Raw genomic sequence first — 19,397 nt, 5'->3', positions numbered from 1 at the left:
CAAGTACTCCTTTTCTTTTTATGAATGGAATAGTAATAAATAAAATGGACCAAGTTCTGCTCTCACTTATACCAGTGTAAAAGCAAAGTAACTTTGTTAGCTTCAGTGCAGAGAATTCAAATTGCAGAATCTGAGCCAATGTATTATATTTTTCTGGCAAATATATTAACTGTCACTTTAGGGCTCTTTTATCTGAGGAGAAGAAATGTTCATCATAAATACTTCATCATGAAATTTTAGCCAAATACAGTGCTGCACTGAAATGATTAAACCCGGCAAACTAAGATTATTTATGTCCTGGAATATTATATTTTAAATATGGTTCTTTCCTCAGCTGATATATATTTTTTTCTGATACAGGCCTTCTTGGTGGGAATTGTTGTACCTGATTCTGAAGTCATGCCAGGCTGGGCAAGGAAAAGAGGGTTTGAGGGAACATATGCAGAGCTCTGTAAAAATACGGTGTGTCCTTAAAAATACATATATGTGTACGTTTAATTAACAGTGATCTGTCAGATGCAGCACTAGGAAACGATAGCACTGAAATAAAGGTATGCTCACATAAAAGAGAATAGGCAAACCAAGCCCTTAAGCTCCTTAACATTGTTCTTATTTAGTAGCACTACTAATGGCACTTTCCAAATATGTAAGAAGACAAGGTCTTCAGTGATCTTACACCTACATATTCCACTTTTTTCCCCTCAAGCACTGAGCATGGCCTACTGTCATAGACAGAATACTGAACTAGATGGATTATTTGTCTGTGTCATTATGACCATTCTTCCGAATGTTTTTGTGAATATATATCATACAGTTTTTTTCTATAATTAAACTTATGCAATCTCTTTTTAGACTCGTATGAAAGGTAACACTTCTTTCCTATTAATGTTTAACTCAGCTAAAAATTAATAGTAGTTGTTATAAATAATGGCAAGATGCAAAGTTTTTAAGTGAGAATATTCTACGTTGGTGGCTAAAGTGAGGCACTTATATTCATATTTAGGCACCTTAATAAGCAGAATGGTTTTTAAGAAGTATTGAGCACCTACTAGTATCATGAAACATAGATGATTTAAGCCACAATCCATTTACACACACACTTAACTTTAAAAGCACATGAATACCACTGAAATCAATGGGACTATTCAGGCACTTAAGAGTTTGAAGAATTAAGGCTTTAAATGTCTGTCCTCAACCAAAGTTTGAAAACGTTAGCCTTACATTTTCTGCTGTATAAAAATATTATCACATTACTTATTTATAAAGCATTTATATACGTTTTCTATTTATAAAGGAATTTTTTTTAAAGCAACATTTGCTAATTGATGTATGAACTGCCAGAATCAACAGTGTATTTGTGCTTTGATCAGTAAACTTTATTTTCCTGCTGAATAATATCATTGGATGTAAAGAGTCTCTTGAACGGTAATGGAAAACTATGTGTTCTAACCCAGGAGCTGACACAAGCAATAATGGAAGATATGGTGCGGCTAGGGAAGGAGGGTGGACTTCATTCTTTTGAGCAGGTATGATAACATTATTCCCTATGGTCAGAAAACTCGACCCTTTATGATGAATAGGCAGTTGTTAGTATGCATCATATAAAGCCTAAGTGTCAGATTATGTTGTGTCCGTAAGTAATTATAGCTTGCATTTGGGTATTTCTTAAACTCTTTAGCCCCTAAGAATGCATGAATATTTCCACAAAGGTCCACAGTAATAAAAGCTTCATTATTATTTTGATGGTTCTATGCAGGAATTTTGTGAAAGCACCACTATGCCACTGACAAATTATTTTTTATCATTTTTGATTAAATAAGGACTATAGTCCCTGATCCTGTTTTCTGCACACAGCAGGAGTCAGAGTAGATTCAGTGGGAGTTATGGGTGCATAGGGAATACAAGAGCAGGCCCTATATAATCCCTCATATAATCACCAGAGGTCAAGAACAGTATTTTTAGGAGCCTGATCCTACTCCCATTGAAAGCAATGTTGCAAAGTGGGATCAGGTCCGTAATTACAGTACCATTCATGTAACTGACTTAGAAAATACAGCTGCTCTGTTTATTTTCAGTGCATGCACTAATCCTTTTCTAACGCTTGCCTAAATATTTTCTGCAACAGAATTACAAAAGTTCAAGCAGGAAAATTCCGAAACTGATGCAGTATTTCATGGTAGCAATAATATAGATCAAAACACATAAAAAAGCTAACATCAAATGTTTCTTTAAAAGTTAATGTTTTATTGCATATCTGTTATTAAAATATTAATATAAAAGTGAATATATAAGACATTATTGAAATATCACTAGTAAGCTTCTTTTATTTGTCTGTTTTTGCTTGAGAAGTCCAATGAAAATCCATTGTGTTAAGGAGTTTTGCAGAAGTTCCTGAAACCTTAAATCTCCTTGTCTCCATTTTTCTGACAGTTCCATAACTGATAAAAGAAATTCCAAATGGAGCATGGATCATAATACATGAAATTGGCTGTCTAGTAATTACCTGGGTTGTTCCTGCTCTAATCTTCACACTATGAATACCCTTAACACACCAGTTCTACTGACATGCATTAAATAAACTGTGAGGTTATGAGGTGAACTCTGCTGCAATGCTAAAAAATATAGGAAGAAACCATATGAAATGGAAATACAGTACCTGAATGTATTGCAGTTCGAAAACAAGGGTCTATTGTGTAGAGCCTCATGTGTAGAACAGTATGTGATTGTTATGACCTAACATTGGTCCAGATTATCTGACCATTATGGACCATACAGAGATGTTCCATTGCACAGGTCCACCTTCCCCATAGATGGAGTTCTGTGAAATTTTTCAGATGAATAGTTTATTTGCCAAAAAATGTAGTTTCAGTCAACCCAAAACTATTCACTATTTGACCCCTCTGTCTAGTGTGGAGAAGGGATTTAAATTTGGATCTCGGAGATTACTCCAGTCATTGGGCAGTGGGATGTTCTGGGGCAGGTCTTTCTCAGACTCTCCTATTTAAGTTATTCCACTTAGTATAAATAATTAGACATGACCTTTGGTCTCACACCTTCCAGGTGAGTGCCCTAACCACTAGACTATAGAGTCATTCTCACTCTCTGGTCTAATGACCGCTTAAATAGGCATTAACTAAAACTAGCAAACCCAAGAGTTTTTAAACAAGTCTAATTAAAAATCCATTCCCCTCACAATTGCTCCATTTTCACTACCTTGATTTTTGTGATGTCACCATTTCACTAGTTCTCCAGTAAGCCTTCTGAGCAGAAAAGCACTTCTGAGCAGAAAAGACCTGAATTTCTGATATATAAAAATCCTTTGGAGATTTTTAGTAGATCCAGGCCAATATATTCTGGATGTTTGTCATAGGGATTTTTTTTTTTAAGAAGACAGTCACAAGTGGTATATGAATTTACCAGAAACTCTTCCCTTTGGTGTGGGACTATATCTTATGCTGTACTGCAGAACCCTTTGCCACCCAGTCTAATTTTCCTCTAACTCTTTTCTTGAATGTAGGCAGCACAGTATTAGTTTGAGGGGTCATGTCATTTTAATCAGACTCTTCATAATCTTTTAACTAGCTATAACATTAATGCACAAAGTTTACCCTTTTAAGAACTTTAAAAATAATTGCTGTACCACTATGTTGTTCTTTTATGTAAACATTTTGTATATAATTACATAGATTCATAGATACTAAGGTCAGAAGGGACCATTCTGATCATCTAGTCTGACCTCCTGCACAGCGCAGGCCACAGAATCTCACCCACCCACTCCTATGAAAAACCTCACCCATGTCTGAGCTATTGAAGTCCTTAAATCATGGTTTAAAGACTTCAAGGAGCAGAGAAGCCTCCCTCAAGTCAACCATGCCCCATGCTACAGAGGAAGGCGAAAAACCTCCAGGGCCTCTCCAATCTGCCCTGGAGGAAAATTCCTTCCCAACCCCAAATATGGCAATCAGCTAAACCCTGAGCATATGGGCAAGATTCACCAGCCAGATACTACAGAAAATTCTTTCCTGGGTAACTCAGATCTCATCCATCTAATATCCCATCTCAGGGGATTTGGCCTATTTACCCTGAATATTTAAAGATCAATTACTTACCAAAATCCCATTATCCCATCATACCATCTCCCCCATAAACTTATCAAGTAGATTCTTAAAACCAGATACATCTTTTGCCCTCACTGCTTCCCTTGGAAGGCTATTCCAAAACTTCACTCCTCTGATGGTTAAAAACCTTCATCGGATTTCAAGTCTAAACTTCCTGGTGGCCAGTTTATACCCATTTGTTCTTGTGTCCACATTGGTGCTGAGCTGAAATAATTCCTCTCCCTCTCCTGTATTTATCCCTCTGATATATTTATAGAGAGCAATCATATCTTCCCTCAACCTTCTTTTAGTTAGGCTAAACAAGCCAAGCTCCTTAAGTCTCCTTTCATAAGACAAGTTTTCCATTCCTCGGATCATCCTAGTAGCCCTTCTCTGTACCTGCTCCAGCTTGAATTCATCTTTTTTAAACATGGGAGACCAGAACTGCACACAGTATTCTAGGTGAGGTCTCACCAGTGCCTTGTATAACGGTACTAAAACCTCCTTATCCCTACTGGAAATGCCTCTCCTGATGCATCCCAAAACCGCATTAGCTTTTTTCACAGCCATATCACATTGGCAGCTCATAGTCATCCTATGATCAACCAATACTCCAAGGTCCTTCTCCTCTTCCGTTACTTCTAATTGATGCGTCCCCAATTTATAACTAAAATTCTTGTTATTAATCCCTAAATGCATAACCTTACACTTCTCACTATTAAATTTCATCCTATTACTATTACTCCAGTTTACAAGGTCATCCAGATCCTCCTGTATAATATCCCAATCCTTCTCCGAATTGGCAATACCTCAATACCTTATATCTTGACATACAAGTCAAGACTTTCAAAAGGTGCTGCAGTTTTTGAGTGCTCAACTCAGAGACAATTTAGAGGATGAGTGTTCCAAAATCATGCCCCCTTAGTGCATCTCAAGTTAAGCATCCAAAAATTACAGAACTCAAAATCATTAGTCCCTTTTAAAAGTCACTTGGCCACAGAATATAAAGAAATTTTTTGTGGTCCCTACATTTTGCCCCTGGAATAAAATGCACACAGAGAAAAGAGAGCCACAGAATTTCATGGAATAAAAAGGTCATTCTTAAACCACATTTCCTACAATTCCTAGTCTGTCCAAATGTGAAGGGGATTGGTGACGGGCAAAAAAAGCAGAAGATGGCTTAGGAGTCCTGTCTGAACCATGTGGATTGTGGCCAGCCATACAGAATAGTTTTCTATTGTCTCCCACCACCAGCACCACCATAAATATAGTGGAAACACAACCCACCCCCATTTGTGCCACCAAGCTTCCTGCTGTGCTCAGACGCTGTGGATTAGTAAGGGCAGCCCTGTAAAATTCTCTTTGCCTGGGATGAGTGATTTTAATCACTGTAACTGGTCACTAAAACACCATTCTTTTTTTGCATGATCATTATCATGTTAACATTGGATCAGAAGACTTTTATGCTGGCTAGTAAAGCTTCATGATAGCTTTGCAAGGCTGAGTCAGTGCTGTTTAGTGTCTTTGGGCAGATTTAAATCCATGCTTCAGAAAGATCATGCGCCTTAGTATGATTTCTCCTTCTCCTGACTCTGTGACACCCTCCTGTCTTCTGTGACCCTTCAGCTATGTGGAAGTATTGTGGATGGGGCAACATCTCATATAGCCACATTTCCCCTCTGCTTGAGCCATTCTGAGTTTTTTGGGGATATGTTCCTTTGCATACCACACAGTGGAACAAGAGCACAGCAGACTGGATGCATATTTATTTTAGGGACGGGGGCAATATTTTGGGGGGAGCATGTGGACAAAGGTTTATGGTGCAGGAAGAAGATGATGCTAATAAAAGTATGAGGGACTGATTGAGAAGTGGTGAGATACAGCCATAGTACGGACAGGTGGTTTCACACTTCATCTTGTCACTCTGTTAGTGCTTCTTAATTCCACCCTGCAACACAAATATTATATCCATCCTGAGAATTCTGTTAAACAAGAAGAGAGTGTGGATGTTTTGTGATATGGACCGACAACTAGTAGAATTGAAGATGGACCCAGCAAAGTCATTTTTTCTGATAACCTAAGCAGGATCGTTATGATTTCGGGAATTTTGATTAATACTAATTATTAATAGTGGATGATGTTAGTTTAGTCTTGCCATAAATATATTGATTTTCTATTTCAGGTCAAAGCCATTTACATCCACTCTGATATATTCTCAATACAAAATGGCTTGCTGACACCAACTCTAAAGGCTAGGAGACGAGAACTAAGAGATTACTTCAAAAAACAAATAGAAGAGCTTTATTCAAGTGTCTCCATATGAAGCGGCAGGAAAATTCTTCTGAATAATGTACTTCGTAGTAATATTAAAGTACATACTCAAAAGTACAGAGCCAGAATGACACAGTTGAAATGAATAAGCATCTGACCTTGTGTCTGAACCTTTTGTTGTTCCAAGACCTCACCACTGATATAACAGTAAATTTCCTTTTTTATCAGCTGTAGTACCTTATCTTTTTACAGTATGTACGCTATAGGAGACTACTGAAAACTACGCTATATATCCGTATAAAGATACATAAAGTCCAGCACATCTTAAAGTATACCATGGAAGGTTATATTATTATTAATGTCCCCAAACAGTATTGATTACACATCAGGAAAAAGGTATGTGATATATCTGTTGATATGATTGTATATAACATTATAGATTAGTGACTAAAATCCTGGATAATTCAATAATGTGGTCTACCTCAAACATTCAAAGGCTGGTAATTAAAATCACAACTAAGTCTGTTTTCCCTAACTTAGAACTTCAAGTTAGATCTTTGGTCGTTTTGTTTTGTTTTGTTTTAAGTGACAGCTTTTATATTCTGCAAGACATAAATTCCATTGACTTTATGTAATCATCAAAGACCTGACTAACAGAGAACAAGGAATAAATTTCCTGATTTCATTTGTATGTAATATGCCCATCAGCATATTAGGCCTAATGGAAAAAGCCAGATTAACACCACTTTATAATTGCAAAAATATTTTAGGAAGTTATACAATTCCCTGTATTTCTTTTTTCAATGCATCTGAACTCAGTTTATAGCATGGCAGATAGATCTTCCCTGAGATACTGACTCAGCACAGTTTGCCCATGGGTTCACAAATGCACAAGCTGGGAAGAATGTGGAAGCATTGGTGGCTCTGTAGCAGATTGATCTATTCATAAGGATCAGCTTTCTCTGGGAACTACAAAATAAAAAGCTTCACAAAAGGAGGAGAACTAGTGTAAAAGAGCCCTCACCATGCTATACACACCTGATTCTTAATGTATTCCTTCACATGCTGCTAGTGCTGTGCAGTCCAGCCAGATTAACTCCCTGGCACAGCTGCAGGTAGCGGAATGGAGCTCTGGCCCAATGTATGAACTATAATTATGGACAGCGTTCAGTAAAACAAATTTACTTGCTAAAAATGGCGGCATCATATCCCCATTGCTGTAGCACAATGGTGAAGGGCCTCCCTTATGTTGCTGGAGTGTTACTCCTGAGTGCCCATGTTGCTGAGGGGGAAGCTTCCTTGACGGTTTTCCTTCCCACCACCATGGTGAGGTGGCATGGTGGGAGGTAAGGTTACCACCTGGCTGGTATTTGACCGGCCTGGCCAGTTTTTTTTATGGATTTCCCAGAAAAATACTTTAGTCTGCCAGGTTGTTTTTTAATGTAGGCCTAAGGATTTGCATAATTATCATAATACACTTGGATATCTTATGTCAAAAGTCGGTGTCCAGCTAAAGATGCTGCGGTGTTCCCACTTCTGCAGTTTAAGCGATAACCACTCAAAAGTGTTTGAAAATACAGTAGTTGTCTGCCCACCAACATGCAAGCGCAGCACGCATGTGTGTGAGAGAGGGTTTGAGTCATGCGAGAGTGATAGTATCATGTGTTATCTTTAGGGTGACCATATTTCCCAAGGGAAAATGGGACACCCCCAGCTGCTCACTCAAGCTGCCGCCCCTCCTGGCATGAAGCCGATGCCGGTCACTGGAACCCTGCCACTCCCCCCTTTCCTCCCCATGCAAGGCTGTTGCTCGTCACCTGAACCCTGCCCCCTCCACAAGGTTGTTGCCCATTCGCTGGAACCCTCCCGGATCCCTGCATGCTGGAACACTTCCTTCCCCCTCCCCAACTCTACCTCCCCCTTGCACGGGGCTGGCATCTTTACTTGCCTCCCCCTGCATGGTCCTCCACATCACATTCCACTTTTTTGCAAAAGTGGGCATTTGTCCTGATTGCTCTTGCCAACTGATCAAGTTGGCAAGAACAAATGGGAAAATGCCCACTTTTGCAAAAAAAGAAGAAAAAAAAAAAAGTCAGGACGGTCAGGACAGGGACTTAAAAAAGGGACTTTCCCGGCCAAAACGGGATGTATGGTCACCCCAGTTTTCTCTCTAGATATTATAGGTGGCTGTTTGAAGGGGAGGAGGGTTTCAGAGTTACCTTATGGTTGGGGTTGCAGCAGGTTTGGTGGGTGGTGGGAGGGGGGAAGGTACTGGGTTTTTTTGCATTTCAAAAGTGATAACCCTAGTGGGAGGGGGCACAGGTTTCTTTCTTTTTCTTTCTGATGGGTCTTCAAAATTGAGCTTTCAGCTAGGGAAAGCTTGATCTTTGTGCTACAACCACTTTAAAATTTGTCACTGACTGAATGAAGATCTATCAAAGAAGGACCTTTCCTATATTTTGGACATTTGCAGAGCTCTAATACAATTCCATGATCCCAATTACCATATAAAGCAGTTGGTCTGCATAAAGGCTTAGCCTTTACTGCGGCAAAGGGGAAGCCACTAGAAAGGCAATATCTCCCCAGTGGAATAGGAGCAGACTCTGGAACTACATGCTCAAACAGCATGGAGTTAAAAGCTGCAGGCCTACAACATTCAAGGAATGAGGATACTCCATTAGCCAACAGCCTTGGTGGCTTCTTCCAGCTGAACAGGGTCCTAAATTATTTTTTTTAATAACTGCTATTAGTTACACCAATCCACATACTCGCATGGGGCTGCTAGATGACCTGGTTTGCTAGGGCAGTAAATACAAACTTATTTTTCTGTCTGAGACGAGTCCATCATTACTTTTTATACTAAAAAGCCTAAGTTAAATTATTAATCTAAACTGTCATATACCTTCCTTCTGAAATTCCATTGCATGCTTTAAAAGAAATGAAATAATTGAACTAATGAGCTAGTTTTATGCAGAGTCTGTTTTCTTAAAGACATTTCAGAGCAAACAGCTAAAACTACACAGGAGACTGCGTCTGTTACATAATCTCACTTGTACAGCACGTGTTTATTTAATTTATCAAATGTGCATTCTATGGGCCTGATTCTTCATTGCCCTGCATCTTGTATAGTCATTTCCATCAGTACAAAATTGGTGTAAAACACTACCATTGTGATCTGGTAGTGTTTTACCCTCATGTTACACTGACATAAATGACTATCCACAGTGCAAAGCATCAGGTGCAATACCTTTTTTATCCTTTAAGCAAATATGATCTATTTTAGGAACCAGTAACTAGTTTCTTAAAGACAGGTTTCACAGTAGCAGCCGTGTTAGTCTGTATTCGCAAAAAGAAAAGGAGTACTTGTGGCACCTTAGAGACTAACAAATTTATTTGAGCATAAGCTTTCATGCATCCGATGAAGTGAGCTGTAGCTCACGAAAGCTTATGCTCAAATAAATTTGTTAGTTTCTAAGGTGCCACAAGTACTCCTTTTTCTTTTTAGTTCCTTAAATAAACAGATGTGTAAAAGAAGCTATTTTCCACTGACCTTTCTCTACAGCATGAATTTACTTGCCTTTTCCTCTAAAGTGATTCAGTCCACCTGACCTGTCCAGACAACTGATCTCTAATTTTGTATAAATATTGAGGATCCTAATTTGAATTTACTTATGGCTTACATGCTTGTTAATTTTAATACTAGAGGGGGTGGGAGTAGGAAGAAAATATGTACATGACCACACCAAGGTGATGTAAAATTTGGAAAGAATTGGCTCGAATGAACATTCTTCTACAGCCATATCCCAAAAGTGTGTAAATTTTTAAATTTTGGGGAAAACCCTTGGTACATGAACTAAAGCCACCCCTACTCTCCAGTCATTTTATCTTGTGTAATTAGAACTTCCTCTGCAGATCATTCTCAGCCTCATTAACCTCTGAAATGTTAGAAGGGATAAAAACCTCAAATGAATATGTGCCTAAATATGTTCTTTAATATAAGCACTAATATGCTTTCCTTCAGACATCTGGCACACCTGTCTTCCTTTTGCATGCTTTGTTTTTTCCTTAAGTGAAAATATTTTTTGTGGCCATTGCAAGAAAAATCCCAGTATTCATTAGGTTTGAGTTTCCCTATGACCTCTTTATAGTATGTCAGGGTAATAATTTACACAGTGTGTTATGTATCTTTGTCTTATTTGAGAACTTCCCCTTCAAAACTCAAGTGCTATCAAAGAAATGATAGTATGTACTGCTCTTCTCCTAAAGCATTTCTTCTCTGGGTGGCTTAAAAATAAGTATTTTAATCTTATCAGTTGAAGGTATAGGGCAGGGGTCGGCAACTTTTCAGAAGTGGTGTGCTGAGTCTTCATTTATTCACTTTAAGGTTTCACATGCCAGTAATACATTTTAATGTTTTTTTAGAAGGTCTCTCTCTCTCTCTCTCTCTCTCTCTCTAAGTCTCTAAATTATATAACTAAACTATTGTTATATTGTAAAATAAACAAGGTTTTCAAAATGTTTAAGAAGCTTCATTTAAAAATTAAATAAAAAGGTTGATCTTGCGCCGCTGGCCCGCTCAGCCCGCTGCTGGTCTGCTCAGCCCGCTGCTGGTCTAGGGTTCCGTTCACCTAGGCCGGCAGCGGGCTGAGCGGGGCCTGCGGCCGGGACCCCGTCTGGCAAGGGGCCGGCAGTCAGAACCCCAGACCAGCAGCGGGCTGAGCGGCTCAGCCCGCTGCCGCTCAGGGGTTCCATCCGCCAGCTCCTGCCAGCCGGGATCCCGGCTGCCGGACCCGCTCAGCCCGCTGCCGGTCTGAGGTCCCAGCCCTACCCATATACAGTGGGTACCTACCTTCTCCCTGGTGCTGGCCATTCTCTTCCTCTCTCTCTGCACTGAGCTGTGGGTGGGAGTGCACTGAGCACAGGGCTGGGGGTGAAGGAGCAGGCTGGGGGTTGGGCTGTAGGGTCTGGCCAGGAGCTAGAATGAGGGAGGGGGCTCAGGGTTGGGGCAGGAGGTTTGGAGGTGGAGTGCTTAACTGGGCAGCTCCCATTTGGAGGGAGGGGTGCAGGTGGGAATGTGTGGGCGGGGGAGGTGCAAGAGCTCCCGTTTGGTGCTCGGGTGGGGGTGGGGATGTGGGGGCTGCAAGAGTCAGGATGTGGGGGGTGCATAGGGTGTGGGGGGGCTGGGAATTTGGGGGGGTGCAAGAGTCAGGGCAGAGGGCTGGGGGCATGTGAGGGGGTGTAGGTGTCAGGGCATGGGATGTGGGGGGCCTGGGTATCTATGGGGGTGCCAGAGTCAGGGCTGGGGTCGTGGCGGGGTTGAAGGAGTCAAGCAGAGGGTTGGGTATGTGTGAGGGGGGTACAGGGCTCAGGGAAGGGGCCTTAGGATGTGCGGGACTGCAGGGCTCAGGGCAGAGGGCCGGGTGTGTGTGTGTGGGGGGGTCAGGGCAGAGGGCTGGGGGTGTGGGTGTGAGCTGGGGTCATGGAGTGCTCACGGCAGGGGGCTGGAGGGGATATGTCCCGCTTCCCCAAGGCCCTGCCCCTGCTTCTTCTCTGCATCCGCCGGGAGCAGCGAGCAGGCTGACTCCGCTCCTCCCTCCCAAGGGCCATCAGCTGAACTGTGGGCAGGGACAGAGAGGAGGAGGAGGAGGAGGAGGAGGGGCAGGGACCCAGCACACTGCGGGAAGAGGCAGGGGAGCCGGCAGGACCAAGCCTCTGCGCCTTGCCCCCTGCCTCCACGGGGGGGGGGGTGAGGAAGGGGGGCGGGGAGCAGAGAAGAGCGGGCAGGGCAGGGCAGGGCTGGATGGTTAATGGCACCCTGCTGCCTGCCTGGAGCCCGTGCCATTAAAAATGGGCTCGCGTGCTGTTTTTGGTATGCGTGCCATAGGTTGCCGACCCCTGGTATAGGGGCTGATTCTGATACAAACCAGAGAGAAGAAAAAGTAGTAACTCCACTGAAGTCAATGGAGTTACACTGGTGTGAAATCAGGGTGAGATCAGAATAGGGTACCTGTGGTGTGCCATCTGTCCGGTCCCCCAAAGATGGCATTACCTTGAGCAGACTAGTATGTTGAGGTAGTTCTACAATTCATTTTCCTTCATAATATGATGTGCTCTTCCCCTTTATATAGTCAAAAAAGAGTTTCCTTGGGCCTGATACTATGTCCACTGAAAAAGATTGTCTTCAAACATACTGTACCTTCAAGCCCAATCCCCTTGACAGAATAATGCAGTTATATATATATTTGATGTTCTTCACTCAGTATATTGCACAGCCAACATACCTCTCCTGCCCCAGAAACCATCAAAGAAACAAAGAAGATACATGATAGAACTCACACAGCATTGGGTCCTAACCTTACAGGACTGGCAATATGTGTAATTAAGTAATGCGGTATTGAAGGGCAAATAATTGTTCAGGGTAAAATATTTGATTCTATAGTGTACATTATAGAGAAGAAGTGGTAATTTCTTTGCTGCTAAAGTATGCTTTTACAGTACATTATGCAATTGCTACTATCTCAGCAATAGTAAGGTCCAGTGTCATTACTGCCTTGGGTATGATTTTGCTGCATATAACCAAGTAATTTTTCTTTAATAATTCTTCTAGAATGAAACAAATTGAGTTAATTTCTTTTCCATGTATGAAAAGCACAAACTTGTGATCTATATGTAAATAAACTACTATAAGATGAATGTAAATTCAGAAAGAATACACTATTTTTGCATGACAACAGATCACTTAAAGATGTATTGATGTCTCACAGAAAACTTTAAAAAACATTTTGAGGGGCAATTCTATCTAAATTCTGCATTTCTCTTGTTCTGTTATAAGGGAACAGATATATGAAAACGGGATCTTTGTTGCTTTTTGGAGTTCTCCTGTTCCTCTTTTCCTAGGGTTCCATTTCCGCAAGAAGTAGAATATCTATTGTCAGCTTCTAAGCTGTCTTTGCTCCTGTTTGGAAATTGAGGGTACTCAGCATTCATTTTGGAGAAGGTACTAAAGAACTATCAGGCCAATGTTCCTTAATTAAAAAATTATTACTGGCATAAACAGGCACAACTCCACTGATTCCAGTGAAAGTATGTATTACACCCACAGTAATTTAGGCCAAGGGAATGTCTGTGAATCACAATTAGCTGCTATAATTATGATGTCACACAGATCATTGTATTTTAAAATGAAGAATTAACAAAAGGAGATTAATTTTTAAGGAGTAAGCTCCCAGATGAAATTCTGGCCCCACTGAAATCAATGGAAGTTTTAACACTAACTTCAGTGAAGCCAGGATTTCATTCCTGTCTTTTAGCAAAAGCCTTTAACATTCAACAGAGAGGGGAGAACGCCAGAAAATTGTAACTAAGTGGAACTGTTCCTAAATAGAATGTTTTCCATGAGACATCAGAGCCTCTTTAATCCCTTCACTTTAATATACCATTTTGTTATGCATTTAAAAAAACATAACAGCAACAAACACACAAATAAATCAGACATTTTCCTAAGTGTTGCTTATTCGATTTTCAACTGAAGTGAAGAGACTAAAATCTATGACTTATAAATATGTGTAAAAAGGCATCTTAACTGTAATGAACGATTTTTCAGTTTTGGTATATTAGCATGTATATCAAAAATATAAAAGGCATCTATGTAAACTTCTGTAAAGAACTAAACTGTCACATTTCTCAAAATTGCTCATAAAATATTCTTATGCATTGATTTACAATAAAATCTTTTATAAAATTTTATTCCAACACTCTGTCCACATGATCAGAAACTAGTCATCAGAATGTGTGCCTGCACTAAACATACAGAAAAAAACCAGTGAGCAAAGGAATATTGGAACCTGAGATAAATGTTAGCAATCTTCAATGAACTGGTTGTTCCAAATTTCTCTGAAGATGGCCATACAGCAGCCTTTCTGTAATGGTTTCAGCTCACTGTTGTTTTAAAACAAACAATAAAATAACCAAACGTATAAGCTTGTTTAATAGAATTAACTATTGGGAATGCATAGTATTTTTTCAGAACTTGTGCTTAAAACAATAAAGTTTAAAATTATTCAGTCTCATTCCAATTTTTGTGTGCACGTACACTCTCTTAATATTACAGCTTCAAAGAATCCAAAAAATTGTTACAAAAGTTAGTAAAATGAAATTTATCTAGCTAAATATAATCAGAGTGCTCTGTTAGACTAACACATTTTGATCAGAAAAGTACTTTGCCATAAAAATTTGGATTCAAGTAGCACTCAACTGGCTCATAAGAATTCCAAGCAGTGAAATTATAAGACTAAGCTTATATGCATATGAATTTATGAACCAAGAACAGTGAAGTGGAACAGAGATGCTGTCCAGATTGTTCTCTTCAAAAGGATCACTTCCTGCTGGACAAGGCAGGATTCCTCAGTGCAGGCTAAGGGGATGTACACGCTTTCTTGCTCCTCTGGGCAAGAGCATGCTGTGGGCCTGGCTCGCACTTGCATGCATTGCTGGCCCTTGAGCACAGGGCAGGGTATAGCAGTAAGGGTGAACTGAAATGTGATACAAAAAACTAGAACCCCAAACATTAAAGGGACGTGTTAATTTAAATTAAATATGTTTTTAAGCAAATTACAGTATTTGAAAATTAGTGTCTTTCATCTATGTGACCCAAGAATTTTGTACTTGCTGTGCTACAGTGGCTGACATCACATACACCTCAAACTCTACTTTGGTATTAGTGATCCAAAAGAGATGCAGAAACCAAGGGCCTACATTCACGCCATGGCAAACAAAGAGCCTTTCAATTCACCTTTAAAATAATTCAGCGCATTCAGTCACACAGTGCAGGATGTGCAGCTCTGGTCTCTTATAGTAAATACGCTCTTTGGTGGCCTAATTAAAAGCAATACTCTGTATAGTCAGTCACCACCTCAGCAGCTCTGGTGCAACTGATCTAGAAAAGGGTGTTAATTTCTCCAAATTGCCTGACAGATACCGACAGCCTAGAGGAAGTTCAGAGGAGAGCAAGAAAAATGATGAAAGGAGCAGAAGGAACAATTTAAGATAGAACCTTTCCCTGCCTAGGTCTATCTCAGGAGAAGAGGCCTTGGAGCCTCTTAAACATGTGTATATGTGGTTGTGGGGAGGTGAGGACTCACAAGCAGATTTGAGGTGACACCCTATCATATGTACTTCACATAGGGCCCCAAACAGATGAAGCCAGCCCAGTGAAGCCTAGGTCCAGCCCTGCCAGATGTCAATGATCCTGTTGTAGAGAAAAAAACAAGCTAATTCAATTTTTCCTAAAAAGAAAAGGAGTACTTGTGGCACCTTAGAGACTAACAAATTCATGAATTTCTTTAAAATTTGTTAGTCTCTAAGGTGCCACAAGTACTCCTTTTCTTTTTGCGAATACAGACTAACACGGCTGCTACTCTGAAACCTGTCAATTTTTCCTGAGTCAGAACAATAATCCCTTGTTTTCAATGAACAAATCAAGAACATACAGGTCTCCATGAAAAAACAAGGAATTTGCCAGAATGTGTCATCCAATCCATATGTTCTCTCTCATCTTAAAATTACACATCTGAATCAACTACAGATTCCTCAGTGTTGCATTTTACACTCACAGAAAGCCAACATGTACTTTCAGTCTATATTACATTTATTTTAAATAAGGAACATAGCCAAGAAGTTTGACATTAATTATGCTACCATCCTTTCATCCTTTACTGATTACATCCCCTATTAATCTTTCCAAGATTGTGCCCAGGATTGAAGTCAGGATAATCAGCCTATATTTATTTGTGTCATCCCGTTTGCCCTTTTTAAAATACAGGCACAACATTTGGCAAGACTTTTAAACATAGGCACAACATGGCACTAGATTTCAGAAGACAACTAGGGTACTCTTTATCTACCCCATTGCACCAGGTTTACAACAAACCAGCAGAGTATACACCAGTTTCACACTTCTATGGGGAAGTACGGCCCAGCAGATAAAGCACTGGACTGGCTTCTATTCCTGGCTCTGCTACTGGCCTGTTAGGTGACCTTGGGCAAGTCACTTCATCTTTCTGTGCCTCAGTTACCTAATCTGTAAAATAGGGATAATTATACTGACCTCCTCTGTAAAGTACTTTGAGATCTGATGATGAAAACAGCTTTCTAAGACCTAGGTATTATTATAACTTCATTAGTTAAAACTCAAGTAACAAGTGAGCCCCTAACAATCAAACCCCTTATATTTAGTGATGCAGTATGCAGAAAACAGAAACATAACACTACCTCTATTGTTAGAGCTATTAAACATACCTATTCATCTATCACTACATTAAGAAGTAAATATACTGAACATCAAAATACAATGGCAGTAAAAAGTCCTATGGGATTCTGTTGTCATTCACAAACAGTGCAAAACTCTAACCTGAATGGATGTCTAACATGAATGAATTGTTGCTTCAAATGATGAATTGGATACAAAGGCCACCTCTTCTGGGTTGGGCCATTTAGGAAGGGGCAGAGTGGGGAATTGGGGCTGGCAGGCCCTCTCTCAAGCCACTGCTGCTGCACACATTTAATTCCATTTTTATTACTATTGTCCAATTATACTCAACAAACGAGAATTTGAGGCAACGATGACCACAAAAGAGTGCATCCTGAATGACCAGAAAGCACCATTTCAGAGAAGAATTGTTGATGTTCTTGAAGACAAGAAAAAACAATTATGATCTTTCGGGGGCATAACAGACCTTTGGGTCACACAGCATAACTTTCTTTCCCCCCTCCCCCCCAGCCTATCTCTGGGCAAAGAAGGGAATGGGGGCAGGTTGGCGGGGAAAATATGCAAATATGAATCCAATCTATGGTTTGGGATTACAGTCTGTATGCCGAGAAGGGATTGGCTGATTCTGAAGATATCATAGTAAATACATTCAATTTATTGGCACAGCTCAACAGCCAAATACGCAACTGCACTAAAGTGCTCAAAAGACACTGAACACACAGTTAACAGTGCCACCTTCTGCCCAAAACCAAAACAACAAAAACAATACCACATTTCCAAAGTACTGCAGAGTGCCTCCAGCTAAATATTACGATCCATTATTTGGCTATAGTTGTTTTCATTGCCCAGTCACACTACAATAGGTACTTAATTAATGCAGTACCAGAATTACTCACTACTACTGAAAATCAATAGGAGACAGTGGAAGTGGGGCTGTTGGGAAGAGTGAGGGGTGGGCTGGGTCTAGGCAAGGGGAGTTGTTAGAAGGCTGGATATGGGAGAAGGTTCTTAGGGGGCTGGGTGGGAGTAGGATTTAAGGGAGTTCTTAGTGGGTCGGGTGAGGGCTGAATCTAGGTGAGGTGGGTTGTTATGGCATTAGGTGGGGGGGGCTCTCAGAAGAGGAGGGTTGTTAGGAGGCTGGATCTAGGACAGGAGGGTTTTAGGGCATTAGGTGGGGGGCTCTCAGAAGAGGATGGTTGTTGGGGGCTGGATCTAGGACAGGAGGGTTTTAGGGCATTAGGTGGGGGGAGTCTAGGGGAGGGGGTTGTTAGGGGCTCGGGGGCTGGATCTAGGGGAGGTGGGTTGTTAGGGCATTAGGTGGGGGGCTCTCAGAAGAGGAGGGTTGTTAGGGGTCTGGATCTAGAACAGGAGGGTTTTAGGGCATTAGGTGGGGGGAGTCTAGGGGAGGGGGTTGTTAGGGGTTCGGGGGCTGGATCTAGGTGAGGTGGGTTGTTAGGGCATTAGGTGGGGGGCTCTCAGAAGAGGAGGGTTGTTAGGGGGCTGGATCTAGAACAGGAGGGTTTTAGGGCATTAGGTGGGGGGAGTCTAGGGGAGGGGGTTGTTAGGGGTTCGGGGGCTGGATCTAGGTGAGGTGGGTTGTTAGGGCATTAGGTGGGGGGGCTCTCAGAAGAGGAGGGTTGTTAGGGGGCTGGATCTAGGACAGGAGGGTTTTAGGGCATTAGGTGGGGGGAGTCTAGGGGAGGGGGTTGTTAGGGGTTCGGGGGCTGGATCTAGGTGAGGTGGATTGTTAGGGCATTAGGTGGGGGGGAATCTCAGAAGAGGAGGGTTGTTAGGGGGCTGGATCTAGGACAGGAGGGTTTTAGGGCATTAGATGGGGGAGTCTAGGGGAGGGGGTTGTTAGGAGTTCGGGGGCTGGATCTAGGGGAGGTGGGTTGTTAGGGCATTAGGTGGGGGGCTCTCAGAAGAGGAGGGTTGTTAGGGGGCTGGATCTAGGACTGGAGGGTTTTAGGGCATTAGGTGGGGGGAGTCTAGGGGAGGGGGTTGTTAGGGGTTCGGGGGCTGGATCTAGGGGAGGTGGGTTGTTAGGGCATTAGGTGGGGGGTTCTCAGAAGAGGAGGGTTGTTAGGGGGCTGGATCTAGGACTGGAGGGTTTTAGGGCATTAGGTGGGGGGAGTCTAGGGGAGGGGGTTGTTAGGGGTTCGGGGGCTGGATCTAGGTGAGGTGGATTGTTAGGGCATTAGCTGGGGGGGATCTCAGAAGAGGAGGGTTGTTAGGGGGCTGGATCTAGGACTGGAGGGTTTTAGGGCATTAGATGGGGGGAGTCTAGGGGAGGGGGTTGTTAGGGGTTCGGGGGCTGGATCTAGGGGAGGTGGGTTGTTAGGGCATTAGGTGGGGGGTTCTCAGAAGAGGAGGGTTGTTAGGGGGCTGGATCTAGGACTGGAGGGTTTTAGGGCATTAGGTGGGGGGAGTCTAGGGGAGGGGGTTGTTAGGGGTTCGGGGGCTGGATCTAGGTGAGGTGGATTGTTAGGGCATTAGCTGGGGGGGATCTCAGAAGAGGAGGGTTGTTAGGGGGCTGGATCTAGGACAGGAGGGTTTTAGGGCATTAGATGGGGGGAGTCTAGGGGAGGGGGTTGTTAGGGGTTCGGGGGGCTGGATCTAGGGGAGGTGGGTTGTTAGGGCATTAGGTGGGGGGTTCTCAGAAGAGGAGGGTTGTTAGGGGGCTGGATCTAGGACTGGAGGGTTTTAGGGCATTAGGTGGGGGGAGTCTAGGGGAGGGGGTTGTTAGGGGTTCGGGGGCTGGA

The 19,397-nt window shown here is 41.9% G+C and overlaps 1 protein-coding gene across 9 annotated transcripts in view; it reads left to right on the top strand.

Annotated features, from left to right (window-relative positions):
* ACSL6 (acyl-CoA synthetase long chain family member 6) overlaps positions 1 to 8,435 on the top strand; it is a 125,320-nt gene extending 116,885 nt beyond the window's left edge. For 8 of the 9 annotated variants that reach the window (XM_043520595.1, XM_043520591.1, XM_038414022.2 and 5 more), the window contains 3 exons: positions 361 to 462; positions 1,455 to 1,526; positions 6,280 to 8,435. In XM_043520595.1, coding sequence (XP_043376530.1) covers positions 361 to 462; positions 1,455 to 1,526; positions 6,280 to 6,420 — 315 coding nt within the window. In that variant the 3' untranslated portion in view covers positions 6,421 to 8,435. Of the gene's footprint in view, positions 1 to 360; positions 463 to 1,454; positions 1,527 to 2,430; positions 3,672 to 6,279 lie in introns of those variants that run through there. The other variant, XM_043520596.1, reaches the window with a different exon arrangement.
* The last annotated feature ends 10,962 nt before the right edge of the window (positions 8,436 to 19,397 follow it).

This window comes from Dermochelys coriacea, chromosome 8, assembly GCF_009764565.3.
Source record: "Dermochelys coriacea isolate rDerCor1 chromosome 8, rDerCor1.pri.v4, whole genome shotgun sequence".
NCBI classification, from domain to species: domain Eukaryota; kingdom Metazoa; phylum Chordata; order Testudines; family Dermochelyidae; genus Dermochelys; species Dermochelys coriacea.
Note: the sequence above shows the minus strand (reverse complement) of the source record. Positions and strands in the feature narration are given on the sequence as shown.